The 18242-nt window shown below is 47.1% G+C and overlaps 1 protein-coding gene across 9 annotated transcripts in view; it reads right to left on the reverse strand.

Moving 5' to 3' along the window:
- Window positions 1-15163, reverse strand: part of RYR1 (ryanodine receptor 1) — a 213709-nt gene extending 198546 nt beyond the window's left edge. For all 9 annotated transcript variants that reach the window (XM_081921856.1, XM_081921862.1, XM_081921863.1 and 6 more), the window contains exon 1: window positions 14965-15163. In XM_081921856.1, coding sequence (XP_081777982.1) covers window positions 14965-15015 — 51 coding nt within the window. In that variant the 5' untranslated portion in view covers window positions 15016-15163. The remainder of the gene's footprint in view (window positions 1-14964) is intronic.
- Window positions 15164-18242: the final 3079 nt, after the last annotated feature.

Here is an 18242-nt window from a genome sequence, read left to right on the forward strand (position 1 = left end):
GAAAGTGACCTTGAGGAACAGCAGAAAGGCAATCTCGAGAAAGAAAGAACAAACATTTGTGGAGGGGGCCCAATTTCCCAGGTGGCTTTTGTGCTGGAAACAGAGGGACTTTCCTCCCCATTTCCCTGTCGCCCTACCATCCTGGGTCAACCCCACCCCATGTCACCCTCCTCCTCCGACCGCCAGTCCCACAGGCTTAAGGCAGGGCGGGGGACGAGTATTTTTAGAGGCTGCACCTGTTCAAAGCATTCTTGCAAACTCTGGGTAAGCACATAGCTTGGAGGCAGGGAAACTTGCTGACACACAGACACACAGGCCTCGAGGACACTACGGGAATGCCTTTTAGGCGAAACACACACACACACACACACACACACAGAGGCTGCCCCGGAGGACCCAGTGGGAAAGAAACTTTGTCCACAAACTTTTCTTGTTTGTTGTTGTTTTTGGCCACCTCATGAGAAGAGAAGCCTCCCTGGAAAAGACCCTGATGTTGGGAAAGATGGAGGGCGCAAGGAGAAGGGGAAGACAGAGGACGAGATGGTTGGACAGTGTTCTCGAAGATACCAGCATGAGTTTGACCAAACTGCGGGAGGCAGTGGAAGACAGGAGTGCCTGGTGTGCTCTGGTCCAGGGGGTCACGAAGAGTCGGACATGACTAAACAACAACAACAACAACAAGTCGTTTAGTCGTGCCCGACTCTTCGTGACCCCATGGACCAGAGCACACCAGGTACTCCTGTCTTCCACTGCCTCCCGCAGTTTGGTCAAACTCATGCTGGTAGCTTCGAGAACACTGTCCCACCATCTCGTCCTCGGTCGTCCCCTTCTCCTTGTGCCCTCCATCTTTCCCAACATCAGGGTCTTTTCCAGGGAGTCTTCTCTTCTCATGAGGTGGCCAAAGTATTGGAGCCTCAGCTTCAGGATCTGTCCTTCCAGTGAGCACTCGGGTCTGATTTCCTTCAGAATGGAGAGGTTTGATCTTCTTGCAGTCCATGGGACTCTCAAGAGTCTCCTCCAGCACCAGAATTCAAAAGCATCCATTCTTCGGCGATCAGCCTTCTTTATGGTCCAGCTCTCACTTCCATACATCTTAGCACCCACATATTGGGGTACAGGGTGCCGGGGTTATTGTGCTATTCAGAGCTGCACAGAGGAGATGATTTCGGACGGTGCAACTCGTCACACCAGGGCGAGAAAAACTGCGCTGCCTAAAAAACCCTCTCTTCCACTCAGCTAGCCTGGTACATTCCAGATGTTTCAGAATACAACTCCCATCAGTGCCAGCATGGCTGGAGTTGTAGTCCTAGCAAAGGGGTCAGCACACTTTTTCAGCAGGGGGCCGGTCCACTGTCCCTCAGACTTTGTGGGGGGCCAGACTATATTTTGAGGAAAAAAATGAACAAATTCCTATGCCCCACAAATAACCCAGAGATGCATTTTAAATAAAAGGACACATTCTATTCATGTAAAAACACACTGATTTCCGGACTGTCCGCAGGCTAGATTTAGAAGGCGATGGGCCGGATCCAGCCCCCGGGCCTTAGTTTGCCTACCCATGCCTAGCATCTGGAGAGGACACAGGCTGCTTTAGATGAACCATTTTCAGAGAGGTTATCAACCCATGGAACCAAAAACCAAAGAAAATCTTGTGGCACCTTAAGAGTCCGGCCACTGAATCAGGACAGCATCTTCAGATTCTCAGATTTTCAAACCTTTACAGTGGTACCTCGGATTAAGTACTTAATTCGTTCCGGGAGTCTGTTCTTAACCTGAAACTGTTCTTAACCTGAAGCACCACTTTAGCTAATGGGGCCTGCTGCTGCTGCGCCGCCGGAGCCCGATTTCTGTTCTCATCCTGAAGCAAAGTTCTCATCCTGAAGCACTATTTCTGGGTTAGCGGAGTCTGTAACCTGAAACGTATGTAACCCGAGGACACCACTGTATTGGCAAATCCAGTCCAGCATCTCGTTCTCACAGTGGCACAACAGTGTTTTCCCTACTTGATATTCCCAGCAAGAGTAACCGATTTATTATGGTATATATGGGGGATTTTGGGTGTGTGTGAGAGTAAAACACTGAAAGGGAGCAGTAGGCTAACTTCAAACAAAGAAAAGAAAAATAGCCTCTGCATTTTGTCTCACATCTCAGGTTTAATAATAATAATAATAATAATAATAATAATATATTTATACCCTGCCCACCAGGCTGGGTTTCCCCAGCCACTCTGGGCAGCTTCCAACAAAGTATTAAAATACAGTGGTTTGTTAAACATTAAAAGCTTCCCTGAATAGGGCTGCTTTCAGATGTCTTCTAAAAGTCTGGTAGTTGTTTTTCTCTGTGACATCTGGTGGGAGGGCGTTCGACAGGGCGGGTGCCACCACCAAGAAGGCCCTCTGCCTGGTTCCCTGTAACTTGGCTTCTCTCGGTGAGGGAACCGCCAGAAGGCCCTCGGCGCTGGACCTCAGTGTTCTACAAATGCTAGAAACTTTTTTTTTTTTTAACGAAAGCTGAAAATTTGGGGATTATGCTTTTATCAACTGCAGGGGAGGCTGCTGCTTCCCCTTGCACCCACCATAGCATATGGCTAAGGGCGATAAGAGCTACAGTCGAAAACATCTGGTTCAGGTTGGCAAAGAACCATTTAAATGAACTGACAGGTGCCAACTCTGCCAGCGCCAGGTGAATCTGCAAACAGCACTTAGCTGACTGACTTTTGGCAGTTATTCATTCTTTTGCTGATGAGGCAGTTATTTTGGCTCGGCGAGTGATTTTTTTTGGGTGGCGGATCACATTTGGCATGTATCTTTTGTCCGTCTGAAGGGATTTTTGTTATCAGCCACGACATTTTGTACGTCATCGTCCCTGTAAATTGCTTCAGGAACCTTGGCTGTATGAAGCGATTGAACTGGTTAGGCGTTGCAGTGGATATTATAAGGTTATAGTTCTACTCAAGCGTAGGCCTGTTGAAATTAATGGACTCCAGTTAGCCATAGCCATTGATTTCAAACGGCCGGACTACAGCTATGGCTAATGTGAGCTACAATGCATAGTATTTTATTATGTATTATGGCTATTGTACTACTGAATTTAGGTTTTTTCTTTTCCATAAACCTCTTTTGAGTAAAGGGGGGGGGGAGTGTTGTGAACTCTCTGAAGGGAACTCTCTGTTCAGGGAAGTTTTCAATGTGTGACATTTTGATGTATTTTTAATCTTTTTTGGAAGCCGCCCAGAGTGGCTGGGGAAACCCCGTCAGATGGGTAGGGTACAAATAATAAATTATTATTGTTGTTGTTGTTGTTATTGTTAAGTTGTGGGCAAACATATCAGACGACACAGTGATTCTTCCAAAGCAGCTCTTTATTTGTAAGCTGGAACAGAACTGAACTGAGGAGCTCAGTCAGCCTGCTTATATAGAGCTCCACTAGAATGCAACAGTAACCATTTTCTGTAACTAGCCAATCACTGAACATCACTTTCGATCCTTCATTTGCATACAAACTATCCAATCACTGAACGTCACTTTCAATCCTTCATTTGCATAACTATCTACAGTATCCCCCTGCTGGCCCAGGGTGAGAACTTCAGTACATAACAATTATTATTATTATTATTATTATTATTATTATTATTATTATTATTATTATTAGCGGGAGGGAGGGAGCAAGATTCAAGCCTTTTCTGGATGTTATGACCTCTGGCTCAAAGACCAATGAAGCCATAGTTTAGCAGGCCTCAGTTCCTAGACCTCACTTATGGAAGTACTGTATTAAGCCATAGTTATTATTTCTAACCTTGCATCTCTGCCTATGAATTAACACGTGCAATTCTGTGTCTTCTCTTTAGCTGGGCATTTATTTTGGGGGTAATGTCAGGCAATGTTGCCTGCTTCGTGATAGTGGAGATGAAATAATGGGAAAAGCTTTGCCTTTTTGTTTAGGAGGGCTCAGGAGATAGAGCTTCTTTCAAGAAGGTGTGTTTTTTTACCTCACTATTATTTCCATTTTACACATGAGGCAAAAAGCTACCTGAGACGGGGCTTTAAAAAATAATAATAAAAGCACCGTACCTTTAACAAGGCACGAGACAACTGGAAAAGGATAGAGCTGTCCTGCTGGGAGAAACCTCGCCGGTTGAATTTTTACCTGCCATGGTGCGGCTCAGGGTGGCATGTGCCCCATTTAAAAAATAAGGCACCCTCAGGAAATGAGTCATTCACGTAATTGAGTGGGGGATGAGGCAGAGAGAGAGAGAGAGAGCCAGCAAAAATTGATGCACTAGGTGAAATTGGATTTTCCCAGTGAAAACATATTGACGGTTGTGTCTTGGGAGAATGGAAATATCTTCTTTCCCTGAGAAAAAAGCAAGAGTCTCACGACCTGCACCCATGGCAAAACAATACTAACTACTAAAATACTAAAAGACCCTGTGTTTTGATTTTGGGACGGGCCCCGAAGGATTGTTCAGGGAAAATCCTGGATGTTGTTTTCTTCTTAAGGATGATAGTGGGGAGATTAAATCTGGAGATCCCCGCCAAATATTGCCAGCGGCTAATTTCACGTGCAAACCTATAACGAAGACACAGGCTCCCATGTTTTGGGAGGAGCCCGAGTAAGACAATTTCAGTAGCTCCACCTCATCCCTCATCCCTGCTGCCACTGACCATTTGCTGGCCGCCTTTGGTCCCAATCCAGACAACCACAGAATTTGCAAGGCAAGTGGAGGGATTCAAACCGCCTACCTTCTGATCGGCAAGCCTTATTATTATTATTATTATTATTATTATTATTATTATTATCCCAGAGTGGCTGGGGCAATCCAATCAGACAGGTGGCATATAAATATTACAATTAATTAATTAATATTGGTGGACATGTTACCACAGATACTCGGGCCTGTCCCACATACTCACTGGTGGAAAGTATTCATAGCATTTAGATGAGCTCAGCTGCATTTATATGATGGGGGGGGATTTATTCATATATTTTAAACAAGTTTCTGTTGTTATGAATTTATTTGTTTGGTTTTTCAGATCAAAATTTTACAGTCAAATATCCAACGTACAACACGGAAACAAGATTCCAAAGAATCTTTCGGACTTCCCCTCCTCCCTTTTGTGGGTCCTATTGTTAAATCATTTCCTCCTTCATCTTTGATAATAGTCCAAAATTCACCATTAAGTGTTATTCCAATCCTACTAACAGTTTTAACTGTTTACAATGGTTTTTAAGAAGAATTATAAATCCCCCCCCCCGTTCCTTATTTATTTTAAACAAGTTTCTAGTCCCTTTCAATCTGGAATGTCAGCTTGAAATTGCAGAAGCGAGTTGGGAGCCAAAACTCAGAGCTGATGACCTCTCCCTCTGCTATGTCTCATGGCAACCCACATGTGGTGGAAGTAATAATACTAATACTAATACTACTACTACTACTAATAATAATAATATACCTCGCCCATCAGGCTGGGTTTCCGCAGCCACTCTGGGCAGTTTCCAACAAAAGATTTAAAATACATTAAAACATCATTCATTAAAAACTTCCCTAAACAAGGCTGCCTTCATATAGTTGTTTATTTCCTTGACATTTGATGGGAGGGCATTCCACAGGGCGGGCGCCACCACCAAGAAGGCCCTCTGCCTGGTTCCCTGTAACCTCGCAGGGAGGGAACCACCAGAAGGCCCTCGTAGCTGGACCTCACTGTCCGGGCAGAACAATAGGGGTGGAGATGCTCCTTCAGGTATACTAACTGGGCCTTTGAGGCCGTTTAGGGCATTAAAGGTCAACACCAACACTTTGAATTGTGCTCAGAAACGTACTGAGAACCAATGGCTGGCCCATGTGGACTTAGAAACAGAGGACACTGCCCTACCCCAAACCAGGTCACTGGTCCACCTACTGTCTACACCAGGGATGGGGAACGTGTGGCTCTTTGGACGCTGCTGGACTCCAACTCCCATCATCCCTGTCCACAGGCCATGTTGGCTGGGGCTGATGGGACCTGGAGTCCAAGGATGTTTGGAGAACCAGAGGCTCCCCATCTCTTGTCTACACCAATTAGTCTTTCACCTTCTCCAGCCCAGGGTGCACCCAAACCTACACATCTGAATTCACTCCTTCTTCTTCTTCGCCCTATATTTGTATGGTGGTAATGGTGCCACCTGTTGTCTTTGTCCATAGAGTTTTCTTGGCAGGGATACTGGAGTGGCTTGCCGGTTCCTGCTCCAGGTGGATCACGTTTGGTCAAAACTCTCCACTATGACCTGTCCATCTTGGATGGCCCTGCACGGCATAGCTCATAGCTTCTCTGAGTTATTCAAGCCCCTTCGCCACGGCAAGGCAGTGATCCATGAAGGGGCAGAGACATCACCTTGCCAACAAAGGTCCGTATAGTTAAATCCATGGTTTTCCCAGTAGTGATGTATGGATGTGAGAGCTGGACCATAAAAAAGGCTGATCGCCGAAGAATGGATGCTTTTGAATTCTGGTGCTGGAGGAGACTCTTGAGAGTCCCATGGACTGCTAGAAGATCAAACCTCTCCATTCTGAAGGAAATCAGCCCTGAGTGCTCACTGGAAGGACAGATCCAGAAGCTGAGGCTCCAGTACTTTGGCCAGCTCATGAGAAGAGAAGACTCCCTGGAAAAGACCCTGATGTTGGGAAAGATGGAGGGCACAAGGAGAAGGGGACGACAGAGGACGAGATGGTTGGACAGTGTTCTCAAACCAGCGTGAGTTTGACCAAACTGCGGGAAGCAGTGGAAGAAGGGAGTGCCTGGCGTGCTCTGGTCCATGGGGTCACGAAGAGTCGGACATGACTAAACAACTAAACAACAACAACAACAAATGGTGCCACCACCGATCAGGGCATGACCCAACAGTGGCTCCCAACACAATGGTCCTTGAAGACCAACGATGCCATAGCCAACTCACTTCTACACAAAGTAGACTCTTTGAAAGTAATTGACCTAAGCAGGGCATGGTGGGACTGATGCATGTCCTTTAATTTTAGTGGGTCTACTCTGAGGAGGACTCACATTGGCGACAACCCTCACTAGCTGCAGCTCTCCAGGCAAGTGAAACTCTGAGCCCTACCTGAAGATGACACCATTCGAACCCGCGACCTTCACTGAGGTCCAACACTGAGCTACAGTTCTTCCATATCTATCCTAGCCCTCACCCCCTCTCCCCACCTTACCAATAGTCCCAGTCCTCCAGAGCCATCATTTCTTCATTATAAATGCATTTTAAATGGCACCAGTTACCCTTTGGAACTCCCTGCGACTACAGACATCAGGGAGTCCCCTTTGCTGTGTTCCTTTTGACGTCGTCTGAATACATTTTTGTTTAGGCAAGGCCATCCGGAGACATAGGGCGCTGGCATGTGTTCTGATCTGGGTTCTTTCTTTTAAAAGCTTATCAATGATTTGAATTATTTTTGAAGGATTTTAACAGATAATTTCATTGTTTTATTCTTCTCGTAAACTGCTCTGAAGTTATGGTTGTTGTTGTTGTTTTACAATCAAGAGGTATATATATATATAGTTTTATAAATAACTAAGCAATAAAACTGCTAGTGCATTTACAAACTAAGCAGGGTCTGGTCTGTTTACAAATTTAGGGATTATAGACTACCTCCGAGGACAAAAACCTCACAAGGCGATTTATAGAATGAAAGTACGATGCATAAACAACCACAATGGGTTAATAAAAGAAAACTTGTAATAAAACAGCCACAGAATTATAGAATCCTGGAGTTGGAAGGGAACCTGAGGATGATGGGAGTTGTAGTCCCGAAACATCTGGAGGGCCGAGTTTGCCTATGCCTGATCTAGTCCAACCTCCTGCAATGCAGGAATTTGCAGATGGAACAAGATGGGTGGGGTATAAATAATAAATTATTATTATTATTATTATTATTATTATTATTATTATTATTATTATTATTATCTATCCCATATGGGGCTTGAACTTGCAACCTTGGCTTTTATCAGCACCATGCTCTAACCAACTGAGATCGAACGAAGGGCGGTATATGGATCTAATTAAAAAAGTAAAAATAAAGTAAATAAATAAAGTTTCCCACCTGGATGTCCCAAGTGCGTGGATAACGGAAGCAAGGACAGACCTCTCTAGGAAGGCTGGTAGACCTGCTGTGGCCATCGGTTTGCAAAAAAAATTAAAAAAATACAAAATTCTATGGTTTCAGGTTGAGAAGGAAGAAGGGAGCTCCATGCCAAAAAAAAAGAGGAGGCAACATGACAAGGAGAAAGGACTTTTCCCAGCCCTTTTTTTTTTGGAATTTGCATTATTAAATCCTGCAAGTGCTGACTCTGTATTTCCCGGGAGGAGAATCTGCAGTTTCTGTTTCTGGATGAAGAATCTGAACTGCCACCATAGTAGGATAACAAATTGAGGATGAGTCAACAATGCGAAGCCTGCCAAAGACGGTGACTGTTTTCAGGCTGCATTAAGAAGAAGCTTCTCCCCAGTTTTGGGAACTAAACAGCCCTGGTCTAACCCTGCACTGTTAAAAAAAATACCTAGAGTATGGCTTTTATAGTCCTTGTGGCATGCGCAGAATTTTCTCTTAAAAAGAAAAAAGCATGCATATTATTATAGACTGTCTAGGGCCACAGTTGTACCATACATTTAAATCACAATGATACTACTTTAGAACTGTCATGGCGTCCCACAAGAGAATTCTGGGAACTATGGTCTGATCATTGTTAGGGGGCCTCTCTATTCCCCCCCAGCCAGAACTACAGTTCCCAGAGTCCTCTGTGAAGAGGAATTGATTGTTAAAGCACTCGGAGAACTGCACCCTAACAACTCTCAGCACCCTTAATAAACCACAGTTCCCAGGATTCCCTGGGGGAAGCCATGTCTGCTTAAAGTGGTGTCCTAATGCATAATGTCCACAAATGACAACATTCTGGAGGCCCCAAGTCTCAAGGTGGTTAGATTGGTTGTAACTAGGGCCAGGGCCTTTTCAGTGCTGGCCCCGACCTGGTGGAACGCTCTGTCACAAGAGACCAGGGCCCTGCAGGACTTGACATCTTTCCGCAGGGCCTGCAAGACAGAGCTGTTCCGCCTGGCCTTTGGTTTGGACTCAGTCTGACCCTTATGTTTCCCTCCCCTTATGGTTTTGATCTATGGGCTACTTTTAAAATGAGGCTGCATTTTAAATGGCATTCTAACCTCTATTTTAAATTGGTGGTTTTTTTCTATTATAATTTTTTTGTAATTTTACTGGTATTAGCTGCCCTGAGCCCAGCTCTGGCCGGGGAGTGCGGGATATAAATAAAATTTATTATTATTATTATTATTATTATTATTATTATTATTATTATTATTAAATGTGAATGTGGGCTAAGTGCAGTTCTGGATATCGTGGTTCGAGAAAGAGGTCAGAAAATCCCAGCCTTGTAACAGGGACAGGCAATCAGACACACAAGGGTTCGATCCAGCCCCCGGCGCAGCTCACAAGTCTTCATCTAATTCCCACAGTATAAATCTTTTTTTTCCAGTCAAAAAGGATGCTTTGACTCCCTTCTTCCTGGTGTAAACGACAGAGGAGGATGGACCTTTCTCTCTCTGCCCACCATACGCCACACATCCACACCATCGATCTAAAGCCCTGTGATACCACTTGAAGCAATCACAGCTTCTGCCAAATAATTCTGGGATCTGTAGTTTGTTAAGGGTGCTGACACACTATTCTCCTTACAGAGGTACAGTTCCCAGAGCATAGCTGTCAACGTTTCCCTTTTTTTAAGGGGAATTCCCTTATTCCGAATAGGATTCCTCGCAAGAAGAAGGGAAAATTGACAGCTATGTCCCAGAGTGGTTTAACAACTAATCCCTTTTCCCAGGGGAATCTGGGAGTTGTAGTTCTTGCAAGGGGAATAAAGGGGTCCGCCATCGATTCTCAGCTCCCTTCACAAACTACAGATCCCACAATTCTTAGGGGGAAACCATGACTGTTTAAAGTGGCAACCTAACACTTTAACTGTGTTGGGAAAATGTAGTCGTGGTTGCACCCAGGGGACAGGGCCTTGTGATGTGCGGTTCTGGGATGCCCTCGTAGGGGACATAGCTGTCAACTTACAGATTTGAAAATAAGGGACCAGCAGCCTCGAAAATAAGGGATCAGCAGCCAAAATAAGGGATTTTAGTCAACCAGCAGCCAAACAAAGCCTCAAGCGGTGGCTCCCACAGCGCAGCAACCCGGCAAAGGGGATGCAGCAAGGAAAACCACCGTCCCCTCTCCGCTGGGAAGCGCTGAGCAAAGGCGAGTCCCCAGGCAACGCAGCCGATTTCATCGGCACAAGGCATGCAAGCTCCACCCCCCAGTCGTTCTCAGACTCCTTATTGGGTGAGCAACGCAGCCAAGCAACACAGTTGGAGCCTCCCTCCTCCCTGGCCAGCAGGGAGGGAGGAAGAGGAGCTGCTTCCTTTGAAACCCGGGAAATTTAAGTGACATCGTCAATAAGGGACAGCAGCGGGACACAGCGCTGGGATAAGGGACTTTCCCGCCAAATAAGGGACGGTTGACAGCTATGCTAGGGGAAAGCCAGGAGATTCTTTGTTTGATCGGCTGTGGAGATCTTTTGGTTCTGCAAAGGCTTCTTCAAATAATTCTTACTGACTCTCACATAGCTTATACTGTTTTAAATTAGTTTCTGCTGCTGTGCTCTTGGAAGATCATTTTAGGAATCTGCCAGGTCTTCTGCTGGTGGTACAGAGGGAGAAAGAAATATTTTTGTCTCAGTTCATGTGGGAACTGGGCTGGAGGCAAAGGATGGAGAGACTCAAAGACTTTGGGCAGATCCACATCATACATTTAAAAAAAAACACCCAATGCACGTTTAAAGCACATGACTTCCCCCAAAGAATTCTGGGAACTGTAATAATAATAATAATAATTTTTTATTTATACCCCGCCCTTCCCGGTTCAAAAACCGGGCTCAGGGCATCTAACAGCAAATTTAAAACACCTTAAATTTTACAAATTGTAAAAGCAGCATAAAAGACAGTATAAAAACATGAATAACAATAAAATTCAAAGTTCAGAAATCAATTTAGGGGGAATCCATCTAATAAGCATTAGATCCAAACTACAAGAAAGAAGATTCCACCTAAACATTAGGAAGAACTTCCTGACAGTATGAGCTGTTCAACAGTGGAATTTGCTGCCAAGGAGTGTGGTGGAGTCTCCTTCTTTGGAGGTCTTTAAGCAGAGGCTTGACAACCATATGTCAGGAGTGCTCTGATGGTGTTTCCTGCTTGGCAGGGGGTTGGACTCGATGGCCCTTGTGGTCTCTTCCAACTCTATGATTCTATGATTCTATGATTCTAGATAATCCCCAGGGCTAGCTGGCTGAATTAGTCCTACTCAGAGAGGGAAATCTTCATAAAAGGAGAGGGGTAGGGAAGAGAAGGGAAATAGAAGATCAGGCTGAATTCAAATTAAAGGCCAGGCGGAATAGCTCTGTCTTACAGGTCCAGCGGAAGGAGGTTAAATCTTGCAGGGCCCTGGTCTCCTGGGACAGAGCATTCCACCAGGTCGGAGCCATCACTGAGAAGGCCCTTGCCCTGGTGGAGGATAGTCTGACTTCCTTAGGGCCCGGGACCTCTAAACTATGGTTATTCATGGACCTTAAGGTCCTCTGTGGGGCAGACCAGGAGAGGCGGTCCTGTAAATATGAGGGCCCTAAAGCCAATTCCTTCCAGTAGCACCTTAGAGACCAACTAAGTTTGTTACTGGTATGAGCTTTCGTGTGTACGCACACTTCTTCAGATAACTGTAGTTTGTTAAGAGTACAAACTGCAGTTTGTTAAGGCTACAAACTGTAGTTTGTTAATGGTTGGCTGCTGGATTAGATGGGCCTTTGGCCTAATCCAGAGACAAGGCTCTTCATAGCATCTTAGATTAAAAATGCCTTTGACCTCCTCCTGCTTCTATGCTCCCTAGACAAATATCCAGATCCATGCCTGCCTCCTTAAGAACATAATAACAGCCTTACTGGATTAGGCCAACAGCCCATCTAGGCTAGTGCACAGTGGTCGACCACTGTGCAAGCAGGATCTGACCACAAGAGCCTGTGGTTTCCAGCTGCTGCGACTCAGAAGCATTGCCTGTTGCAGCGACGGAGGCAGAACATTGCTATCCTGGCTAGGAGCCACCAATAGCCGCCTTCCTCCACGAACTTGTCCAATCCTCTTTTAAGGTTCATCCAAGTTGGCACCCATCACTGTCTCAAGTGGGAGTGAGTTCCATAGTTTATGCTGTCCTTCAGCCTGTGTTAGAAATTAGCCAGTCGCCAGGAGCGTTTGGCACCTGGCTTTCGACCACTTGTGACCAAGTGAAGATGCCTGGATGCCAGGAACATTGGATCTTGACTGTTTTCACACACTAATACCCAATCCTGTAGAATTCTATCAGTTTTTAAATTATCTGCGCCCTCGGAATGAATTTCTGGAACCAAAATGGATTTTTTCTGTGCAGACTGAGCAGACACCATTCAGAAAAAGAGGTCGGAATTGGCCGATATATATGTGGAAGGTCATTGGATCGAGTGACTTTTCTTCTTGTAAGTTCTCAAAACTCTTGAACCTAGCTCAAGTTAGTCCTCTGAAGTAGCCAGATGTTATCTGAGTCAGTCCATCCTTTGAAAAACGAGACTTTTGAGACATCTTGCCCCCAAGATGGCAAATGGGCGTTCCATTTTGGCAACCGCAACCTTGGTTTTGAGAATCCGTGTGGCGCCAAGCTTAGATATCTGAGCTTCTGACGTTGCCTTCAAGCTCAGGTTTCTACTGCTACCTGTTGTGACCATCCAAGCAACATCCATTCGCACCCCACAAATGAACTACAGAGAACTACAGCTGGGAGCACTCTTAAACTACAATTCCCATGATTCATTGGGGGTGGAAGAGAGGGAAGCAGTGTGGTTCCAACTTACGGAACTCAACAACCAGGCCTGATCAAAGAGAAAGGAGGTCTCCTGCCCCTCCGATGTGCTCAGTCTATGACCAAAGATCATCTTGCAATCCAGACCCGGTTTAACCCTTTGAGGGAGCAACCCTCCCAAGCAAACACCTTTCCCTGACCCCCACAGAAGTCCAACCACTCCCGCCCTAAACCTGAGATGCCACCCTGTGATGAATGGCGTCCAGCTGTCAGCCCGGGATAAATAAAGGTTAGTAACTGGAGAGGCCGGGAAAGGATCGGCGTTAACCCCATGCCACCCAGAGCGTACGGACACAGGAGCCCATTGGCAGCCACAGTTCCCTGCTAAAACAGAGAATTCCCTCTTTTGCACAATCTTGCATTCTCCCTCCTAAGCCATCACTTTCTGTGCATGTCATGGAGACCTCTCAGGGCCACACTACGATATTAAGAAAATACAGAGAGTTTGGCTGTCGGATCAGGCCAGTAGCACATCTAATCCAGAATCCTGTTTGCACAGGGACCAACCAGATGCCTTTGGGAAGCCCACCTGAGCCCAAGAGCTTCCGGAAGCACTTTTGCCCCTGGCCTTTGAGCAGAACCAGTAGCCATCAATTTACTTGTCCTCCATGTGTGGTGGCTCTGCCCCAAGAAAACCACAGCGAGCAGAACCTCTTGGGCCTAAATTATTTAGGGACGGGGAACGGACAGCCTGAGCTTGAGCAAAACAGATCCACAGCTCAACAGGTAGATCCTCCCGATCCAAAGGGAGAACGACTTTGGGGAGGAGGGAGGGGGGGAAAGGAAAAGGAAGATTGGGCAGGATCTGCGGCCGTCCTGCCCCGCAGCCGAACACCCCATTGGCTAGATGTTGGGCCAGATGGACCTTTGAGCAACAGGGCTGTCTTGGGTTCATACATGGAAGTGGGCAGAGGAGGGGGAATTGAGGAACTGGGTCGGATCCAACCCGACTGTGGGTACCACCTGTTCCGAAGCAGATTGGTGGCTGACGTCCCATGGACAACAGGGCTGCCTCTAAATTTAGCCCCCGCTGAGGGAGAGAGGGGGCAGGGAGGGAGATCAAGGCCCCTAACCTGCTCCGTGAGGTCCTTCCCAAAGAGGCTGAGGGTCCCGGAGAGAGGATCCCCTCACCCAAATTGCTCAGGACAGTGCCTGAATATTGCTCGCCGATATTAATTTATCTCTGCCGTCTAGAATGCCTGCCTGCCAATCACACCGGCACCCTCCTAAGCTCCAAATTCACGTTCGACAAAAGGCCCCGGTTTTATTTTATTTTTAAAGGAAGGAAACCAACACTTTTCTGAAGCGTGTAGGATTCCCCAGCTCTCCCCCTCCCCCCAAAATAAGTATTATTCCCTCTTTTTTAAAGGTTAGTTGCCTGAACACACAAGCAACAGAGCAGGAAGGTATCCCCAACCTGGTGCCCTCCAGGTGTTGCGTGGTCCCAAAACACCTGGCGGGCACCAGGTTGGGAAAGGCTGGCACGGAAGATCAGACCTGAGGAAGGTCACGGAAGATATTGGAAAGAGCCAGAGCTCCGTAGGCACATGGAGGGGTCACCCCCAAATGCAACCGAGCCCCCCACCTCTCCCCAGCGAAGGGTCTCTCCCCCAGGCTCGCTCTGCCCTTCAAACTCCATCCCCATTTGAACACCAAACTTTGCACCCCCTCCATACAGGGCCCTCCTGTCTCCACCCCACAACTCGTCCTTCAGCCCTCCACCCCAACCTGCCCCTGCCCCACAGCTCAATCCTAACGCCTCCCCCCAGGATAGCAAGTCTCCTTGAATTCCGTGGGGCTCGCTGCCAGGGAAGTGGGGTTATAGGGCGCGCCCCCCAACTTAACTAGCATTGCGCTGCCTTTTCCCTGCACCCCTAATTTCACGCGCCCCTGCTCCCCTCCTCTCCCCCTTTTTCCTGTGTTTTTTTTCCCTCCTCCCTCCCCAAAATCCTCCTCCTCCATCACCCCCCCTCCAAAAATTAAAGACTCACGGTCCGGAGAAACTGGACGTCGTCCTCTCCTTCGCCGCCTCCTTCGGCCATGGCTGGGCTGGGCTGGGGGGCTGGGCTTGGGGGGCAGCTGGAAGGAGTGGGGCGCCCGCCCTGCTCGGCTGGCTCGTTCGCAGCTGCCGGGAGCCGCGGAGACACTAGCAAAGCGTCCCGGCTCCAGCAGCGCCAGCCAGCCAGCCGGCCGGCTCCCCGCCCCCCGGACCGCCCCTAGGAGGGGATGGAGAAGGGGCGGGGAGAAGGAGAGGGGAAGGAGGGGGCGAGGGAAGTCGCAGTGGATCTCTCGCCACCAGATCTCTCCCCTCCTTCTTCACCAGGGGGATCTCTCTCGCCGCTGCGGTCGCCAGGGGTCGGTGGAGCCTCCACTGGCCAGGAGCAGTCTACCTGCCCGCTGCCCGGCTGCGGAAAAAGCTCCCCCAACCCAGGAGAGGTGGCGGGGTCTCCTTCCCTGGGGGAGGCTCATCTGTCAGGGATGCTTCAGTGGAGATTCCTGCATCGCAGGGGGGGTTGGACTAGATGGCCCCTAGGGACCCTACGTTTCGAAGGAGAGGCGCAGCCTGGCATGGCTTCTACCTGTTGCCAACTTCCACGGAGCATCGGGAGGAGAGAGGGAGGCATCAGGCTCAGCAGACCTCAAGGGGGATTCATCAATAGGAGTTCATCAATTCATCAATAGGATTCATCAATAGGAAGGGCTGCATCAATAGGAGTATAGCATCTAGATCAAGGGAAGTAATAGTGCCACTGTATTCTGCTCTGGTCAGACCTCACCTGGAGTACTGTGTCCAGTTCTGGGCACCACAGTTCAAGAAGGACACTGACAAACTGGAACGTGTCCAGAGGAGGGCAACCAGAATGGTCAAAGGCCTGGAAACGATGCCTTATGAGGAACGGCTAAGGGAGCTGGGCATGTTTAGCCTGGAGAAGAGGAGGTTAAGGGGTGATATGATAGCCATGTTCAAATATATAAAAGGATATCACATAGAGGAGGGAGAAAGATTGTTTTCTGCTGCTCCAGAGAAGCGGACACAGAGCAATGGATCCAAACTACAAGAAAGAAGATTCCACCTAAACATTAGGAAGAACTTCCTGACAGTAAGAGCTGTTTGACAGTGGAATTTGCTGCCCAGGAGTGTGGTGGAGTCTCCTTCTTTGGAGGTCTTTAAGCAGAGGCTTGACAACCATATGTCAGGAGTGCTCTGATGGTGTTTCCTGCTTGGCAGGGGGTTGGACTCGATGGCCCTTGTGGTCTCTTCCAACTCTATGATTCATCCAGCGCATTGAACGAATCCTCTCTCAGTGGCTCTAAAAGAGGAATTAATGGGGGCTGTCAGCAGCTATGAGCCAGGATATTGTCCCTTCCACAGTCGGAGCCAGCAAAGCTTCTGAATACCAGATCCTGGAAACTGCAGGAGGGAGTTGCTCTGGTGCTCAGATCCTGCTTGCAGAGCACAGGATCCTGGACTCCATGGCCCTTTGGCCAGATCCAGAAGGGCTCTTCTTATATTCTGTACAGTGGTACCTTGGGTTAAGTACTTAATTCATTCTGGAGGTCCGTTCTTAACCTGAAACTGTTCTTAACCTGAAGCACCACTTTAGCTAATGGGGCCTACTGCTGCCGCCGCATCGCCAGAGCACGATTTCTGTTCTCACCCTGAAGCAAAGTTCTTAACCCGAGGTACTATTTCTGGGTTTGCGGAGTCTGTAACCTGAAGCGTATGTAACCCGAGGTACCACTGTAATGGTTAACTGGTGTCTGTTATTAACTGTTTAATGCTGGGTTTTTTGTGTTTTTTAAATTATCTATTAGTCTTTTTTCCCAGATGATTTTTGATTTTACAAGTGTAGGATTATAAGAATACGAAATACATACAGTATCCATTTTTTCAGATTTATCTGAATCTCCAGATTTCCCACCCTCCCCTCCATGGGTCCTATTGTCAAGCTTTTCAACTGCATATTATTTCATTTGTTGTTTAGTCGTGTCTGACTCTTCGTGACCCCGTGGACCAGAGCACGCCAGGTACTCCTGTCTTCCACTGCCTCCCGCAGTTTGGTCAAACTCATGCTGGTAGCTTCGAGAACATTGTCCAACCATCTCGTCCTCTGCCGTCCCCTTCTCCTTGTGCCCTCCATCTTTCCCAGCATCAGGGTCTTTTCCAGGGAGTCTTCTCTTCTCATGATGTGGCCAAAGTATTGGAGCCTCAGCTTCACGATCTGTCCTTCCAGTGAGCACTCAGGGCTGATTTCTTTCAGAATGGATAGGTTTCATCTTCTTGCAGTCCATGGGACTCTCGAGAGTCTCCTCCAGGACCATAATTCAAAAGCATCAATTCTTTGGTCAATCTGCCTTTTTTATGGTCCAGCTCTCACTTCCGTACATCACTACTGGGTTATTGTACGATTTCTGTTCTCATCCTGAAGCAAAGTTCTTAACCTGAAGTACTATTTCTGGGTTGGCGGAGTCTGTAAGCTGAAGCATATGTAACCTGAGGTATCACTGTAAAGGTTATTTTAAACATTTTTTTCCTCCTTTCATTATATATCATTTCCCAGAATGTTTTTTCTCCTGGTTATGGTTCTGTGCTTTTATTGCTGCAATCCACTTTGAGATATGGCACAGCGGGATTCAAATATTACTACAAATAAACAATAAACATCATTGGGTATTCTCTTTTGGGGGGGGTGTATGTGTGATAAATTAAATTTACTGTAGCCAGACTGCTTTTACAAAAACAAAAAAACCTAAATCTGAATCTAAAACAAACCTCCATTGAGCTTCTCAAAGTGTTGTTATCATTTATTGGGTTTCTTGCACACCCTTCGCCCTACAGTTCCCAAGGCAGGTTATAATACTATAAATCACCAGTTGCTGGAAGCATCAGGAGGGATGCGGGACTAGATCGGCCATTGGCCTCATCCTGCAAGCAGGGGTCTTCTTTATGTTCTTAGTGTTACACTACTAGTATAACTTTTTGGAATTCAATACAGCGCTATAGTTCACGTGCAGTCGTGGGATGATCCTTCCAGCAGGCTTTGAAAGTCACCTGCCTGAATTATTCCCATGGGTCAAGGCGAGCCCCATGCATACTTTTAAGGAGGAAAATAGGGTCCCACCTTCATCTTGGGGAGGAGAGGAGGGTTCACCTGTGACACTCCCCAGGAAGGAAGGAAGGAGGCTGGGATACACCACTATTCATGCAACTACTTTGAAGGGGCTGGCAAGACAGTGTGCATGTATATTTCTTACAAGTAAGTTGAAA

This window comes from Podarcis melisellensis (genome assembly GCF_964234715.1).
Source record: "Podarcis melisellensis genome assembly, chromosome: 8".
NCBI lineage: Eukaryota > Metazoa > Chordata > Lepidosauria > Squamata > Lacertidae > Podarcis > Podarcis melisellensis.